Source organism: Panicum virgatum, chromosome 7N (genome assembly GCF_016808335.1).
Source record: "Panicum virgatum strain AP13 chromosome 7N, P.virgatum_v5, whole genome shotgun sequence".
In the NCBI taxonomy this organism is placed as follows: Eukaryota; Viridiplantae; Streptophyta; class Magnoliopsida; order Poales; family Poaceae; genus Panicum; species Panicum virgatum.
Window position 1 is genome coordinate 44,897,812 of NC_053151.1, and position 15,230 is coordinate 44,913,041.

The window sequence follows — 15,230 nt, forward strand, 5'->3', positions numbered from 1 at the left end:
AGTGTCTAAACCACTACAAACCCGGAGTATCCGGACAAATGGCTGGACTGTCCGGACCCCCACCGGTCAGACCGGTTACCCGACCGATCGGACCGGCCGGCCAAAAATTAAACTCCCGTTAAGTCCTAAAACACTGGTATAGTTTTCTAATTTAATTAAACATGACTCTTCTTAATTGTAAACTATCCCTTAACTTCTAAATATACTAACACATGAAGAATTCACTAGCACCTCAACTATGTTTTCTAGGCTGGAAACTTGTATAGTGGAGTACACCTGCCTAAACTAAACCACTGCCTCGGTTTCATAGTTTTTGGACTAATCGATTTGCCGAAACTAATTAAATGAGTCTAAACACCATCTAATTCTTAACGGAGGCAAAAAGGGTCATTTCACAAGAATTAATATTTTTCCCATGGAGATTTAGATCCAAACATTCAAACAAAACTAATTTTGTATTTCTAGGATTTTTTCTTGAATTATTATGCAACCTATAAGTTTCGTCAAATGAATAAAAGGGAAACCACCGGTCGGAGACGGCGCAGGGCCATGGCCGGTGGCTCGGCGAGGGGCTCTCGTCGGCGGCGAGGTTGGCCAGTAGCATGGTAGGGCGGCGCGACGGCCGGGGCAGCAGGGCGAAGCTGGCGAGCACAGCACCGCGGTGCAAGGACGCGCGCATGCAGCTCACAACGAGCAACAGCATGACGACAGCGGCGACACCATGAATCAAGCGCGGAAACTCGCGGAACGCGCAAGAATGAGGAGAGCACGAGCATTAGGGCCTCACCTAGCTTCGATTTGAGCCGCTGGACGAAGAAAACAGTGGCCGGACGATGGAGTTCGACGTCGAGGTGGAGCTCGATGGCCATGGATGACCGGTGGCTAGAGGATCCGCGATTCCCGGCTATACGGCGGTCGGAGCTCAGTTCCAAGGGGCTGGGGAGGGAGCTAGGCAGGTGAGGGAGCTTCGGGTGCGAGTGATTTGAAGATGGTGGAGCGGAGGCCAGGAATTTGGCCGGCGGGACGCTAGTTGCTCGAGCTCGTTCGAGCTCTGCTCGAGGAAGAAGAAAGGGAGAGGAAGGAGAGGGCGCTGGGCAGGATAAGGCCGTGGGAGGTACATGACGAGGAGACGATGGCGTTGACGTCGGGGATGGCCGACGCGTGGCCACGACACTCACTCGTCGGCGGCGACGCCCGACGCGTGGCCGAGCCGAGCTACCGGTCTGACCGGCCGGTAATGCCGGTCAGACCGGTTCAGACCTGGGTGTTACAGTATCCTCCATCTAACATTTAGAGGATCTAATTTAGAGGCTATTGACTAGAAACTGGGGCGCGCCGTTGGTGCGCCAGCTTGAGCTGACCCAGTAGATGCCGTGTGATAGTATTAGTGCAAGCTATGTTTGGAGATGGACACGGTATACAATGGACGTGGAGAGGGGGATTAATTAATCGAGGTTGCGGTTTGTGAATTTTATAAATAGAATTTAGTTTGTAACTATTGAGAGTACAAGAGGTAGAAAGACTTTGCAAGATGTGGAGATCTTAGTTGTAGGTTTGCGATTTTTGTAAATTGTATTTTAAATGGAATTGAGGTTGCAACTGTAGAGAGGGAATATGTTGTATTGAATGAGGAGGTGGTATTTAAAGCAATGGTGAATATATCGCGTATGGTATATTGCTTTTGATTCAATTGGTATTGGTAACTGTTGTACATTTTATTTTTAGAAATAACTAAGGTAAACAAATTATAATAATTGATTGTTCATTTTTATTAAGGAATGAAGGTAGTGCAATTGTCAGGTTTTTAGGGTAATCTGTTTTTTCTATTATTTTATCTTAGATCTGTATAGAAGCGTCGCGAATTTAAAATTTTGATCAATAGAAATTTTGTATTTTTTTAAAAAATCTGAAGAACTCTTGTGTAGGACGGCTTTTGATTTGAACACGTTTTGGTCCTTGAATTATAGATGGAAAGAATATAAGTAACCCTTGTAATGGGCTGCATTGCGGTGGCTTGGATTTCGTTAAAATCTGAGGGTTATTTTAAAAGATTGCTTGAGAGGTGGGATGGACGGTGGGTTATATTTGGCTGAAATCTAAGGGGTTTTTTGCAAGTTCTCCGGCCTGAGAGGAGGGAGGGACGGCGGGCACGATTTCTACAAATTCGGAGGGGCTCTTTGCATATTTGCTGGCCACCAGCCCAATTTGGGTCGTTCGTCGCACGATCAATAGCTGAGAATTGCTGTCGGCGTGGCTCAATCTGGAGGCGAAAATTGCCCCCAATTAGGTCTTTTAATGATAAGTTACTCACGTGTTTTAGGCGCGCGCGACTAGCATGGATCAAAATAGCAGCTGGCTAGCAATGCAACTTCGCGACAAGGAGGGTGCCGTCGCGGCGTGCCGCCCGCGATCAAACGGTGGCCGAGCATGCCAGCTCGGCGGCAGATAGAGGACCCAGCGTCGGATCGTGCTCCGGACGGTCAGGGGCTACGGTGTGGGCGTGCGCGCGGTTCGCGGCGCACCATTTCTGGCTTCTGCAAGTTTGACACCAGGAGCAGCTCTCGCATCTGATCGTGGCCGTGATTTGATGTAGCGCGTGCGAACTTGGGAAGACCACACCCACTCCATCCCCCCCACCCCCCCCCCCCACCACCCACACATAAAAAAAAGAAAAAGGCGCAGTTCCTTTACTAACTCTCCAGGTCCTGTTTGGTTTCTTCTAGCGCAACGAGAGAATTTTGCGTGCATGAAGTATTATACGAAGTTTATTTGCAAAACCTCTTCACGAATGGGTGTAATTTTTCACGACGAATCTAATGTTGGTAATTAATTGATGATTGACTACATTAATGCTACAGTAACCAACCTCTAATCATGCGGTTAAAGGCAACATTAAATTCGTATCGCGAATTAGCGCAGAGTTGTGGAGTTAGTTTTGTAAATTAACTTTATTTAGTACCCCTAATTATTGATCAAAATTTGTACTATGATGTGCTAGGGAGACAACCAAACAGGGCCCCAATTTTCATGTGAAGCCAGGGGCAGATAGATATTATTTACTCTGGCTGGCTACCTCAGCTTGCTTGTCTGGACTCGAGACACTCGCGGCCTTGCAGGCCTCAACAAAAATTTCGAGGTCACATTGTCACATCCAAAACCATCCATTCCGTGTCATGGTCACTCGCGCAGCTACCTCTTACCTACTTGCTGTGGGCGCGCGCGCGCGCGACGGGCAACCAGCAGACGCGAGCGTGTCAGCACCGTACGTGTTCAGTTGGAGTGGTTGCTCGGTTCTGTTCAGCGGCCTCTCAACTCGGACTTTATCTGATGAGCATCGAACACTTGAGTTAATTTTAATTCCTCCCGTGCAATCCATTGGAGAGGTCGACGACTGGCGGATCATCGTATCCGTCGTCGCGACTAACTCCCTCTCCGAGATTCCCTCTCGGCTCTCGCATCTCTCCCTTTCTCACCCAACCGTTTTGACCATTACAGCGAACTTTGGACTTTGGAGTGCTAGGCTACGGACTTCGCAACTAAAGTATAACTAGTTTATATTACAGTCTTTTCGGTTGGAGCGGAGCTGGTAGCTAATTTGGTATCAAAAAAAAAAGAAATTTGCCCAAATGCTTGGGCGATCGTGAGTCTGTTTGTCAACTAGTTGGAATATAAATAAATCAATAAAATTCGGTGGATGCTATTGGAATTAGAACTAATGTTAAATGAAGTCCTGAATTTCAAAGTTGACCATTTCGACTAGTATGTCATGTATGCCAACCTGGTGGCAGCCTAAATTTCCGAAGACAGTAGTATGTCTTTAATTTGTAGTAGTAGGTGAACTGATGCATGAAATTCGATAGGAAAAAAATCCTCCCGTCTCCAAATTTTGCATTGGGTTACAGTTTGGGCGAGTGAGGTACATCTCCAACCCTTTTTAGTTCAAAGTTTTGTACTATTTTTCCAAAATAAAATCTTATTTTGAAGAAATAGTACAAAATTTTGAACTAAAGAGGGTTAAATATGCATCTGGGTGTATCTCCTACAGATTACTCATCCCTCTCCCCAATACTAAAAAAATTAATATTTTTGTGATAGAGGTGCTTTAGCAGATTACCAATCCAATCTCCATTACCTATACTATTTTTTGGTAGGTAATCACCAAAACACACCTCCCTCTCCCCTAAATGTAGAGGGTTTTCCCTCTACCCTATTCTTAGTGATTACATTTTAGTAGTATATTGTAGCAACTATTACCTAAAATACAAAATTAGTTATTAATTGAGAGAGAATATGTTTTGGATATGAGATATGAGTAATCTTACTAATCCCTCTCCCCAATACTAAAAGATTCTATGTTTTGGTGATGGAGGGGCTCCAGCAGATTACCAATCAAATCCCCATTACCTATAAGTTTTTGGTAATTACTAAAATACACCTCCCTCTCCCTTAGGGGGTTTTTCCTCTACCATATTCTTAGAGATTGTGTTTTGGTAGTCTGCTAGAGCAACTATTATCTAAAACACAAAAGTAATAATTGGCATTTGAGAGAGAATATGTTTTGAATATGGAATATGAGTAATATGTTGGAGATGCTCACCAATTAACACCCCTAGTTACAGTGTCCCTTTTATATTATCACCTTTGATTTAATCATGGAAGCTGATTCCTACCAAATTAATTATTCGCTCTCATAAAGAATGGCATCCATGTCCAAAACCCACAAGCCCAAAGTCAGGCCAACAGGCACAAAACCGAATCAATAGTGTATGCGTCGTCTTCAGGGTTTTTTTTCCCGACCAGCCCAGTGAAACCGCCGCCCTCCGGTAGCGGTTTATCGGACCGGTTTGACCGGTTACCGGTTGAATTCAAAACCAAATTCAAAATCGCATGTGTTACTGGTTCCGATCGGTTTACCGACCGGTTTGACCGATTTACCGGTCCGGTTTGACCGGTAACTGGTGTTTTAACCAAAAATTCCGACGGTTTAAAAATGGTTCCCTGGTGTGAAATAAAAGAAAATTTTGGCACGAGCTATGCACATATTAATATAAAAGACCACACCAAAGCAATAATTTATAATCATACATACAAATACAATTATAATAAGCATGCATACAAATACCGTAGTCATAAACGTGCATACACTTATACACATCAATAAAAGTTTAACGTAGGAATGGGAAGATCCCCATTTGGGACGCGGTTTGATATTCGGCGGTGGACATCACAGCGATACCTCGCACTCTAAGCAGCTCAGCCTTGTAGTGTTGCCAAGTTTGGCCCATCCACGCCGATGTTGTCTCCCATTCCTGAACTAACATAGTGTAAAAATGGGGGTCTTCCCATTCGTACACCCATCTCGTCGGTGGCTGCATGCTGATGTCAAGTATGGGGTAGTGGAAAGACTGCGAGGAATCACTGTAGGAGGAAGAAGAATACTGAGGAGTGTCGTAGTCCGTCGGTCCAACCATTCTCCTTTGTGATTGCGGTGCTCCATGGTCAGTGTCCTGAGTAGCATGTGTGAACTGAGTCTCCCCTGCAATCAACCATATATCATAATTAGTACTCAGAGTCAGAAACATGTGTGCATATGTAGGTGCAATATATACATGTGAAACGAACACGAGCACCACCATTACCACCAGCATCACCACCACCACCACTACTACCACCACCACCACCATCAGCAGCATCAGCACCGTCACTATCATCACCATCATCGGCCGAGCTGCTATCCTTGGACTCCTGATATGGTGGACTACGCTCACCTTCGCCATCATCAGTCTCGGTGTCGCTGCTCACTGGATTTGCTGTTGCTTTGCCTTTTCCTTTTTGACGCTTCGGGTCACCTTTCGTAGACCCTTTCTGGAGCTTCCTCTTCCCTAGGTGAGTGTCACCCACATTTTTACATGCCCAATCGCTGATGAAATCATCCCCCGTAGCCTCACGTAGATCTGAGAGGTTTATTTGATCTCTGACAATATGGGACGGGAGAGGGATGTCGCCGTCATCATCATCCTCGTCCAGAACTGCTGATGAAATCATCCCCCGTAGCCTCACGTAGATCTGAGAGGTTTATTTGATCTCTGACAATATGGGACGGGAGAGGGATGTCGCCGTCATCATCATCCTCGTCCAGAACTGGAGCCCAGTTAGATCACCATATTTCATCCATTCCCGCACCGGATTATTCTCATCATAGAAAGAAAGATGGGCTAGCTGGTCAATGAAATCACCTTCTTCACACATCGGTGGGCCGGAGACCTCCTCAAGTCGGAGATGAAGGTTGTAGTTGACATAGACAAGCTTGTTAAGTTTCTTGTGCGACAATCGATTGCGAACCTTTGTATGCAGCAAGGCAAAAGTACTCCAGTTCCGCTCGCATCCACTGGACGGACAACATTGTGAAACAAGCCGCATGGCAAGGTACTGCAGCTTTGGAGTACTTGATCCGAACATCATCCACCAGGACACTACATGTGCAATCGAGTATGTAAGCAATATTTTCGAAAAGAGCAAAAAACAATGTCGTACGGAATAACTCTTACATGGGGATGTCCTTGGGTCCATCGCCATTTTCATTGCCATTTCACCACCAAACTCGCCAACCTTCTGCCGAAACAGGTCAAGCATGAAATGTATCCTTGAGTCCACGAAACATTTCTTGAGTTGGATCCATCATATATGCATACCTCGGATTTAGGACAGCAGCTGCAAAATATAAATCACTTCAAATAAGCATAAGGTCAATAGAGATTACAAATAGATGACTCGTATAGTCTTACCTGGACCGATATACGTGGCTATGAACACGTCACCCAACCTCTCATCCACCACCTCAAGATATTCCTTCAGAGTGGAAACATTTGTTCCAAAGAAAGACCGCAGCTCCCGTTTCATAGTCTGGTAGGCCATCACGATTTCGCACATGTTGGGCCTCTTGTCCTGATCAGCAAAGCGAAGGAACTTGTATATTGGTTGAACTGTGTCGATGATATATTTCAATCCATCCCACCACTCCATACTTGATAACCTGCCATGAGTAAATCTACCATCTTCGGTATCTGCCCATTTGCTATGTAAAAATTCAGTAGATGCCATCCACTGCATGAAACGATCACGTTTCCGATAGATGCTGTCTAGGAACATGTAGTTGGTTCCAAATCGAGTGGCATTCCACTTGACTAACTCACCACCGATTGTGTTCCTCATCATTGTATTCAACTGACCATGATTGTGTAACCAATTTGAAATTCGCTTGTACTGCTTGATCGTAATAGCATGTTCAGGGCTTCGAGCTATATCCTTCAACATCAAATTGACGGTGTGTGCTAGACAAGGTGTCCAAGCAATGTGTTCATACACCTCTCTTAGTTCCTTGCATGGTTTCTTGTAGTTGGAGCCGTTGTCGGTGAGTACGTGCATGACATTCTCCGGTCCAATCTCCTCGACCACCTTTCGAATCTCCTGCAAACAAAGACAGATTCTTTAGTAACATGTCAAAACATACTCAATGTGAATGGAACATGTTTAGGGGCTACCTTGAGCAAATATGCGGCATCTTGAGTTCTTCCACTCGCATCAATAGACTTGTGGAATCACATGACCCCATTGCAATATATCAAAAAGTTGATGACACTCATCCTCGTCGGGCCAGTCCATGAATCACACATCAACGTGACGCCAAATAAGGGCCAGTCTTTTTGAAACTTTACGTACCTCATCTTCAAGTCTTGCTCATTCTGATCAAGGTACTTGCCATCAATATCCCGTCCAGTGGGTGATGCAATACCTTCACCTGCAACCATATGAAAATCATGATATACAGAAATGTAAGCTCATAGGTGTCATTCCAATGAAAGAAAATATACCCCACTTCTGTGTCTCCCTGACCGTGCTGGCAAAGTATGGACTGTCAGCCTGTCTTCCAGGTACTCCCGCAATATGGAAAAACTTTGACCAAGCTTTACCAATAGCTTCTTTTGCATTCCTACCCTTCTGCGTCCAGGAGCTTGTATCAATCCTTAGTTGCGTCATTCCTCTTCTCCCACCGGCTGCCAAGTTATAGTCCTCCACCGCAGAACTCTTCCTCTGCGAAGTTGCCCTTCAAAACATCCTCTGCATAGTATTTTCCCTCGTCGAACCACTACCCGCTTCATGCTTGTATGCACCTCCTCTCTGTTCCACCCCCCGTTGGTACTCTGCTTCCGCTCTCGATAGGTCCATGGCACGCTGCAGCTGAGACTCCTCATCTTCTTCATCACCGGGATAGTTTCCCTCCACTGCAGACTTCTCCCGTCTCAACCTCTCTCGAGCCCGGTCAGCAGTTGCCTTTTTGCCCTCTCAATGCCACGCTGAAAGAACTCCCGCACATCTGGTGGCACATTCCAGCAATGGACCACCTTCGCCTCGCGCCCAGCCAAATGTTGTTTGAATCTAGTCGCACCACCTCCTCCTTTCTGCGTACGACAATAGTCGCATCGCCATCCGGGATAAAGATTTTCACCATGTTCCCATCCAACATCTCTATCTCTGCCTACCATTATCTATCTGGATAAATGGACAACAAAAATATATCAATCACATAAATAAAATCATAAATCCTACACATAAATCTTACCTAAATCCTAAAATATATCAGTCATACATCTAAATATTATCTAAATCCTAAAACAAATCATCTAATATTCTAAATCATACACCTAACAAATCATTCTAATAAAAAATTGGAGTTCATACCTTGTTCTCCCGGTAGGACCGGCTTACCGGCGCTACCGGCCGGCTAGCCGCGCGTACCGGCCGGCTGGCCGGCTCTGCGCGCTGGTCGCGTGGAGGGGGGCACCAGATCCGCGACCGGTTATCCGCGCGCGGCGGGCGGCTTACCAGCGGCGAGAGCCGGTTGCTGCCTGGGGGCGGCAGACAGGTCGCGCGGAGGGGGGTTAGAGTTATGAGGTCGCGCCGGGGGGGGGGCTGCAATCTGGAGTGTCGCCGGCGCGGTGGGCCTTAATGGGCCGGCTAATTTTTTTCTTTTTTTATTTAACTTCAAATGCCCACAAACTATACTAAATAAACGATTTTTTGAGAAAATTTGACACCATTAGATTCGTCGCACCTTGAAGTATTTTTAGGAATTTTTTGGGAATTTTTTATTTTTTAAATTTAAATTTGAATTTTGAATTGGAGCTGATTTGATACCGGCCGAAACCAGAACCGGCCCGAACCGGTATGACCGGTTACCGGTCAAACCGGACTGGTTTCGGTTGGTTTTTTTTAACCCTGGTCGTCTTACGACCAACAAATGCAGATGCAGCTAGACAAGCTGCACGCGATTCCCTGATTCTTGCCTGTAGCAGAAGAATATAATGACCCACACAATATAATGACCCACCAAACCTGCAGTTTCAGATCAGCAGTAGCATTCAGCAAAATCTGGACGCACTGACTAAAACAAGACATTAAAAAAAGGTAATAAATTAGGGAATTAACTAGAGATTGGATACACAGTGCCCTGCTGCAGTGGTCTACTTACTTTACCTAACCCCGTCCCTTTAAATACTTGCATCATGGCACCTTAGGAACCTGAAGACTTGAGTCCTAAATGCCCTTCTTCCTCGACCCCTCAACCTCCAGGCGTCAGTAGGCAACACGCAGACGCAGGCAGCATGGTGAACGAAGCCAGCAAAGAGCACGGCGGCCACGAGGTGACCGTCACGGTGGCGCCGGCGCTGCCGATGCAGGGGTACCGCCTGGCGCTGTCCAACCTGGACCTCCTCCTGCCGCCGCTCGACGTCAGCCTCTTCTTCTGCTACCTCCACCCGGCGCCCGCCGCGGCCGCGCTCAAGGAGGCGCTGGCCAAGACGCTGGTGGCGTACTACCCGCTGGCCGGGGAGGTGGTGGCCAACGCCGACGGCGAGCCGGAGCTGCTGTGCAACGGCCGCGGCGTCGACTTCACGGTGGCGACCGCGGCCGGCGCCGAGCTGCGGGAGGTCCGGCTCGGCGCCGTGGACGAGGGCGTTGAGAAGCTGGTGCCCGCCAAGAAGGCCGGCAGCGTTGTGGCAGTTAAGGTATGATGCATGGGCGACGTACGTACGATGACGTACGAAGACTTCATTTAAAACGTAAAAGTAAAAGTAAAAACCTACTCTATTTAAAACGTAACGATGACCATCGATTAACGGCCGCCGTGCCACTGCCTTGCATGACACATGCACGCAGGTGACCAAGTTCGGGTGCGGCGGCGCCGTCGTCGGCTGCACCTTCGACCACCGCGTCTGCGACGCCTACTCCTTCAACATGTTCCTCGTCGCGTGGGCCGCGGCCGCCCGGGGCAGCCCCGCGCCACCGGCCCCGTCCTTCCGCCGCTCCCTCGTCGCCCCGCGCGACCCGCCGCCGCGCGCGCCGTCCACCGACGCCATCATCGACCGCCTGTTCTGCCCCCGCAGCGCCGCGCCGCCCCCACCTGCCGTCGTCGCGAGCTCCGTCAACCGGATCTACCGCGTGTCCGCCGCGGACATCGCCGCGCTGAAGGCGTCGGCGGGGCCGGGGCGCACGAAGCTGGAGGCGTTCACGGCGCACCTGTGGGGGCTCTGCTCCAGGGCGGCCTCCCCGCGCCAGAGCCAGTGCTGCATGGGCGTGGTCGTGGACGGGCGCGCCCGCATGTCCCCCGACGGCGCCATGAGGGGGTACTTCGGCAACGTGCTCACCATCCCCTACGGCGTCATCGGCTCGGAGGACCTCCGCCGCATGGCCCTCGCCGACGTGGCGGACGACGTGCACCGGTGGGTGGCGGAGGCCGCCACCGGCGAGCACTTCCGGGGCCTCGTGGACTGGGTGGAGGCGCTGCGGCCTAAGCCGGCGGCGGCGAGGGCGTACCTGGGAGGCACCGGCGGGAGCGAGGCGATGGCGTGCGTCGTGTCGTCCGGGATGAGCTTCCCGGTGGGCAAGGCGGACTTCGGGACGGGGCTCCCCGTGTTCGCGTCGTACCACTTCCCGTGGCCCGCCGGCGCGGGGTACGTGATGCCGATGCCGAGCGCGCGCGGGGACGGCGACTGGGTGGTGTACGTGCACGTGGCGCCGGAGCTGGCCAAGGTGATGGAGGAGGAGCCCACCGTGTTCCAGGCCCTGGAGAACAGCTACGTGTTCCAGTGACGTGGGTAAACGACCTGTGATGCTAATGTGTGCCATGGATACCTGGAAAGGGATCCGCTGCAGTTCGGCAGCCTGCAGTTGGGCCACTGACAGGTGGGCCTGCATGTGTGGGGCCCACGTGTCAGGGACACCACTGCAGGGCACTCAACTGCAGCGGATCTCGTTCCTGGATACCTGCCTCCATCAGAGTAATCTGTAGACTGCAGTGCGGTGCCGCGAATTTGTGCCGGTGGTAAGCAAGTATGCTTTTGAAAAATAATATTTGCTAAATTATGTCGGGAAATGAATGTAGAATACGTAATGGTGACAAACAGTATTATTAATATTCACATAAATTTTTGATTTGGTATGTCTCGTATCATCGACAGACGTGGATCTTAGTCCATCCTCTGTGAGTCGGACTAGCATTCTCCATCCATGACTCGATTACGTGGGTTTCCTACAAATTAACATACGAGCATGCATCTTTATGTATTCAATACTTCTACTAATTTTATCTATAGCAACACAAACAGACATAATTTCCTAGTATTAATATAATGGATTTGACTGTACCATTAAATGTGAGGTTTTCATGGGGTGGTCGTTGTTTCAGATACGGACCACGCCCCTGTTCCTAGTGCTCCCGGTCGGAATCGACGATCCAAATGCTCACCAAAATTTGCAACCGTGCTGCAAAGTCTCAACATGTGGATTCTGCAGAGCGAGCAAGCGAACGAGGGCCGAGGAGAAGTGTTTCACGGGGCTGTCGCCTGTCGGCGGTCGGCCTCACGCTGTACGGGCACAGCAGCCATGCGGAGCGGCCATGCTATTTCACGCAGGAACCACGACGGCGAGTACCTTCTTCCTTCTCTGTGCTCAAATCACCTCAGAAAAGTCAACGACGGCGAGCTCCTGGGCTTGGGCATCTCGCTGTTTTTTTTTTCGCGAATGTGACTGAGCACGTATTTCATTAAGAGGAAGAGAGTTATAATCGACGCAACTATGAGAGAACCCTCATAGCGCAAGGTTACACACCACAAGCAAGTGGCAAACGACCCAAAGCAAACTAAGCAAACAAGAGAGAAAAGAAAGGGCACCCACCCAGCCTAACAAACCTAGAACTTAGATAAACGACCAAGAACATCTATTCCTGTTGAAGAGAGACATCGTGACCACAATTGTCTAAACAAAGTGCTGACCGACCAAGGTGCAACCGTGGTGGCAAAGCATCAACCCAATATCAGCGACAATATGACGGCAAAGCATCCATCCTAGCTTGGCAGTCGGCAGCCAAGCATCTGCTGAAGAGGAGGCGACGGCGGCAAAAGCTTCCGCCCAGATGACAATGGCGGCAAAACTTCCGCCCAGACGACAACCGACAACACAACCGACAACGGCGGCAAAGCATCCGCCAGAGAAGCAGATAGCAGCGGCAAAGCATCCGCTTGGAGACAATACGCGCGTGTTTAACTCTGAAGCTGCTGCGGACGACGAGGGCTCGCCAGCGTCGTCGTGCCATGCGAGACCAGACGCCAACGCACGATCGGATCATGTGGCGTGGGCGTCCGCCCGTAGCGGTAAAGCCCCGCGGTGTGCGATAGGCCGACGGTTTGGATCGACCGGAAGGCAACGAGGATTAGACCCTGCCGCTTTCCCTCTCTGCAGACTCTCACGCTCAGCCACTTGCCGCTCCGCCTGGCTCCACGCTGGGCTGCGCTGCGCGACGCCGGTGTCGCGACGCAGGCGTGGGATCCTATCCTTGCCGATATGCACGAGTCTAATGCAGACCGCGGTCGGGTTGGGCAGGGGCACCACGACCGCTGCATCTATTCATCGCGTGCGTGGTGGCAGCCGAGGGGTCGGAGAAGCGCCCCTCGTCCCTATTCATCTCCTTCCCCAAGCCAGGAGAGGGGGCAGCGGCCGCCGACGAGCCATAGAAGGGGGAGGGGTGGTAGTTGGGCGGAGCGATCGCCGGCGATGTCATCGGCGGTCGGGATGGTGGTGGAGGTGGCGGAGCCTTAGGGTTCTGGGGTTTCATGACCAGCAATCCTAGAGAAGGGGGGTCGGGGGGGCCTGCAATGGTGGTGGGTCGTTGGCTGGCGGAAGGCGAGGCGGCATGGGGGCGCCACCGGCCGGGGCCGAATATCCAGTGGGCGATGGCCGGCGGTGGTGGATGGGCGACGCAATAGCGAGCTTGGTTAGCATTGGCAGTGGTGGACGGGCGGCGGTGGAGGTACCGGGGGCGACGCTGGAGCTGAGAAGCCTAGGGAATGTGGGGGAGCTGGGGAAGGTGGCGGTGGATGGGCTTTTACGAAAGCGACGGCGAAAATCGATGAAAGCGATGAATAGACGCCCTCCACCATGACGGGTCCCAGCTCCTACCATCCTACCTGGTGGGCACACCCCGTTCACTTTGGAGAAAAATCAGTGCGCCCCGAGCGTACACCGGTGTTGGTGCGCCCTGAAAGTGCATCTAGGCCCCTAATTAATTTTGGTGATTTTTGACAATCACAATTTGGGGATATGATGCTTTGAAGAAAGTGTGTGCAGGAAAAATATGAGAAATTCAAGAAGAAGATGAAAGGAAGATCCCTAATTTCAAAATTAGTATGGTGGATTCAATCGGGATTTAATTTTAATTTTTGGTTTGAATTTGAGTATAGGATTCACTGTACTATCAAGGGGGACGCATTCAGATAAATTTTTTGGTTATTTAAATGCTTCATTTGAGATGACATCCTTGAGAGAAAACACCCACGAAAATCAGCCCCAGCACAAAGTTTCTGCACTGGGTCGGATGATCCGGCCCAACAGTGGCAAATGTTTCGGAGTAAGTCCGGATGATCCGGCTCTGGGCCGGATGATCCGGACCTGGTGACTTGTGAGTGTCCAGAGCAGCCCAGGTCGGATGATCCGGCCCTGTACCGGATGATCCGGACCTGTGAATTTCAGTGTGTGTTTAGTTCATTTTGTCAACACCCCGGATGATCCGAGGGTACCCCGGATGATCCGGGTACCATCAGAAAACACACAACGGTCACTTTCGGAGGTGGGAGTATATATACCCCTTCACCCCCTTTCTTCTTTTCTCTCTCTCTCTCTCTTCTCGACCAACCTCGATTCCAAAGTACTAAATCCTCCACTTCTCTCCATCCTAGAGCTTGATTCTTGTAAGGAAACACCTAGGGATTGAGTGGAAGTGAGATTCGAGGTGTGTTTCGAGAGCACTCCGTGAGCTAGCACTTGTTCATCTCAAGAAGCATTTGAAGCAATCTCAATTCGTCGATTCGCATTTGTTACTCTTGAAGCTTTGCTCGTAGACGGTTAGAGGTGCCTGTGAGCTTCCATTTCTTTGTGGTTGAGCTGTCGGAAGTTTGTATTACCCGTCCTTTGTGGACTCTTGCTAGTGAGCACCTCAATCCTCCTAAGTGGTTGATTGAGTGAGGGAAAGGGTTAAAGAGCAACCCTGCTCTTTGTGAGCACCTCAACGGAGACGTAGCTCCTTTGTGGAGTGAACTTCGGGATAAATCTTGTGTCAATTTCATTTTTATTGTATTTATTATTCTTGAGCTAATCTTAACTTGATCTACTTGTTAGTTGCTTTCCGCTTGTGCTAAACTGTTTCACAGGCCTAGTTACTTCATTTGTCAACTTTGCATTTAAAGGGAATCGTCAAAAGCTAAGTAAATTTCAAATCTCATGTTAGATTCTCTCCTGCTGTCGGATCATCCGACCCATAGCCGGATCATCCGGACCTGAGAAGGACCGGATCATCAGACCAGGGGCCGGATCATCCGGACAAGATAGTTTTCTGCAAAGTTTTTCAGAGAATTTTTAAACAGGACTATTCAAACCCCCCTCTAGGCCTAGTGTCGATCCTTTCAATTGGTATCAGAGTCTAATCTCTTGATTAAAGCTTAACCGCTAAGGGAAAAGAGCTATGGCCGAAGAGACTTCCGCAAGTGGTGGTGGTGCTTCATCCGCATATGAAGTCAATGACAGTGAATTCGAAGTCAGCGATGTTGAAGGTGACATGATCGAGGAAAAAAGGGCAATCAAGCGAAAAGAAAAGATCAAGAAGAAGATGAGTGAAAGGGTTG

The 15,230-nt window shown here is 49.5% G+C and overlaps 1 protein-coding gene across 1 annotated transcript; it reads left to right on the forward strand.

The window, feature by feature from the left end:
- Positions 1-9,587: 9,587 nt before the first annotated feature.
- Positions 9,588-11,497, forward strand: LOC120683838 (coniferyl alcohol acyltransferase-like). The gene is made up of 3 exons (XM_039965933.1): positions 9,588-10,064; positions 10,216-11,183; positions 11,316-11,497. The coding sequence occupies exons 1-2, from the start codon at positions 9,663-9,665 to the stop codon at positions 11,146-11,148; spliced, it is 1,335 nt and encodes a 444-aa protein (XP_039821867.1). The 5' UTR covers positions 9,588-9,662; the 3' UTR covers positions 11,149-11,183; positions 11,316-11,497.
- Positions 11,498-15,230: the final 3,733 nt, after the last annotated feature.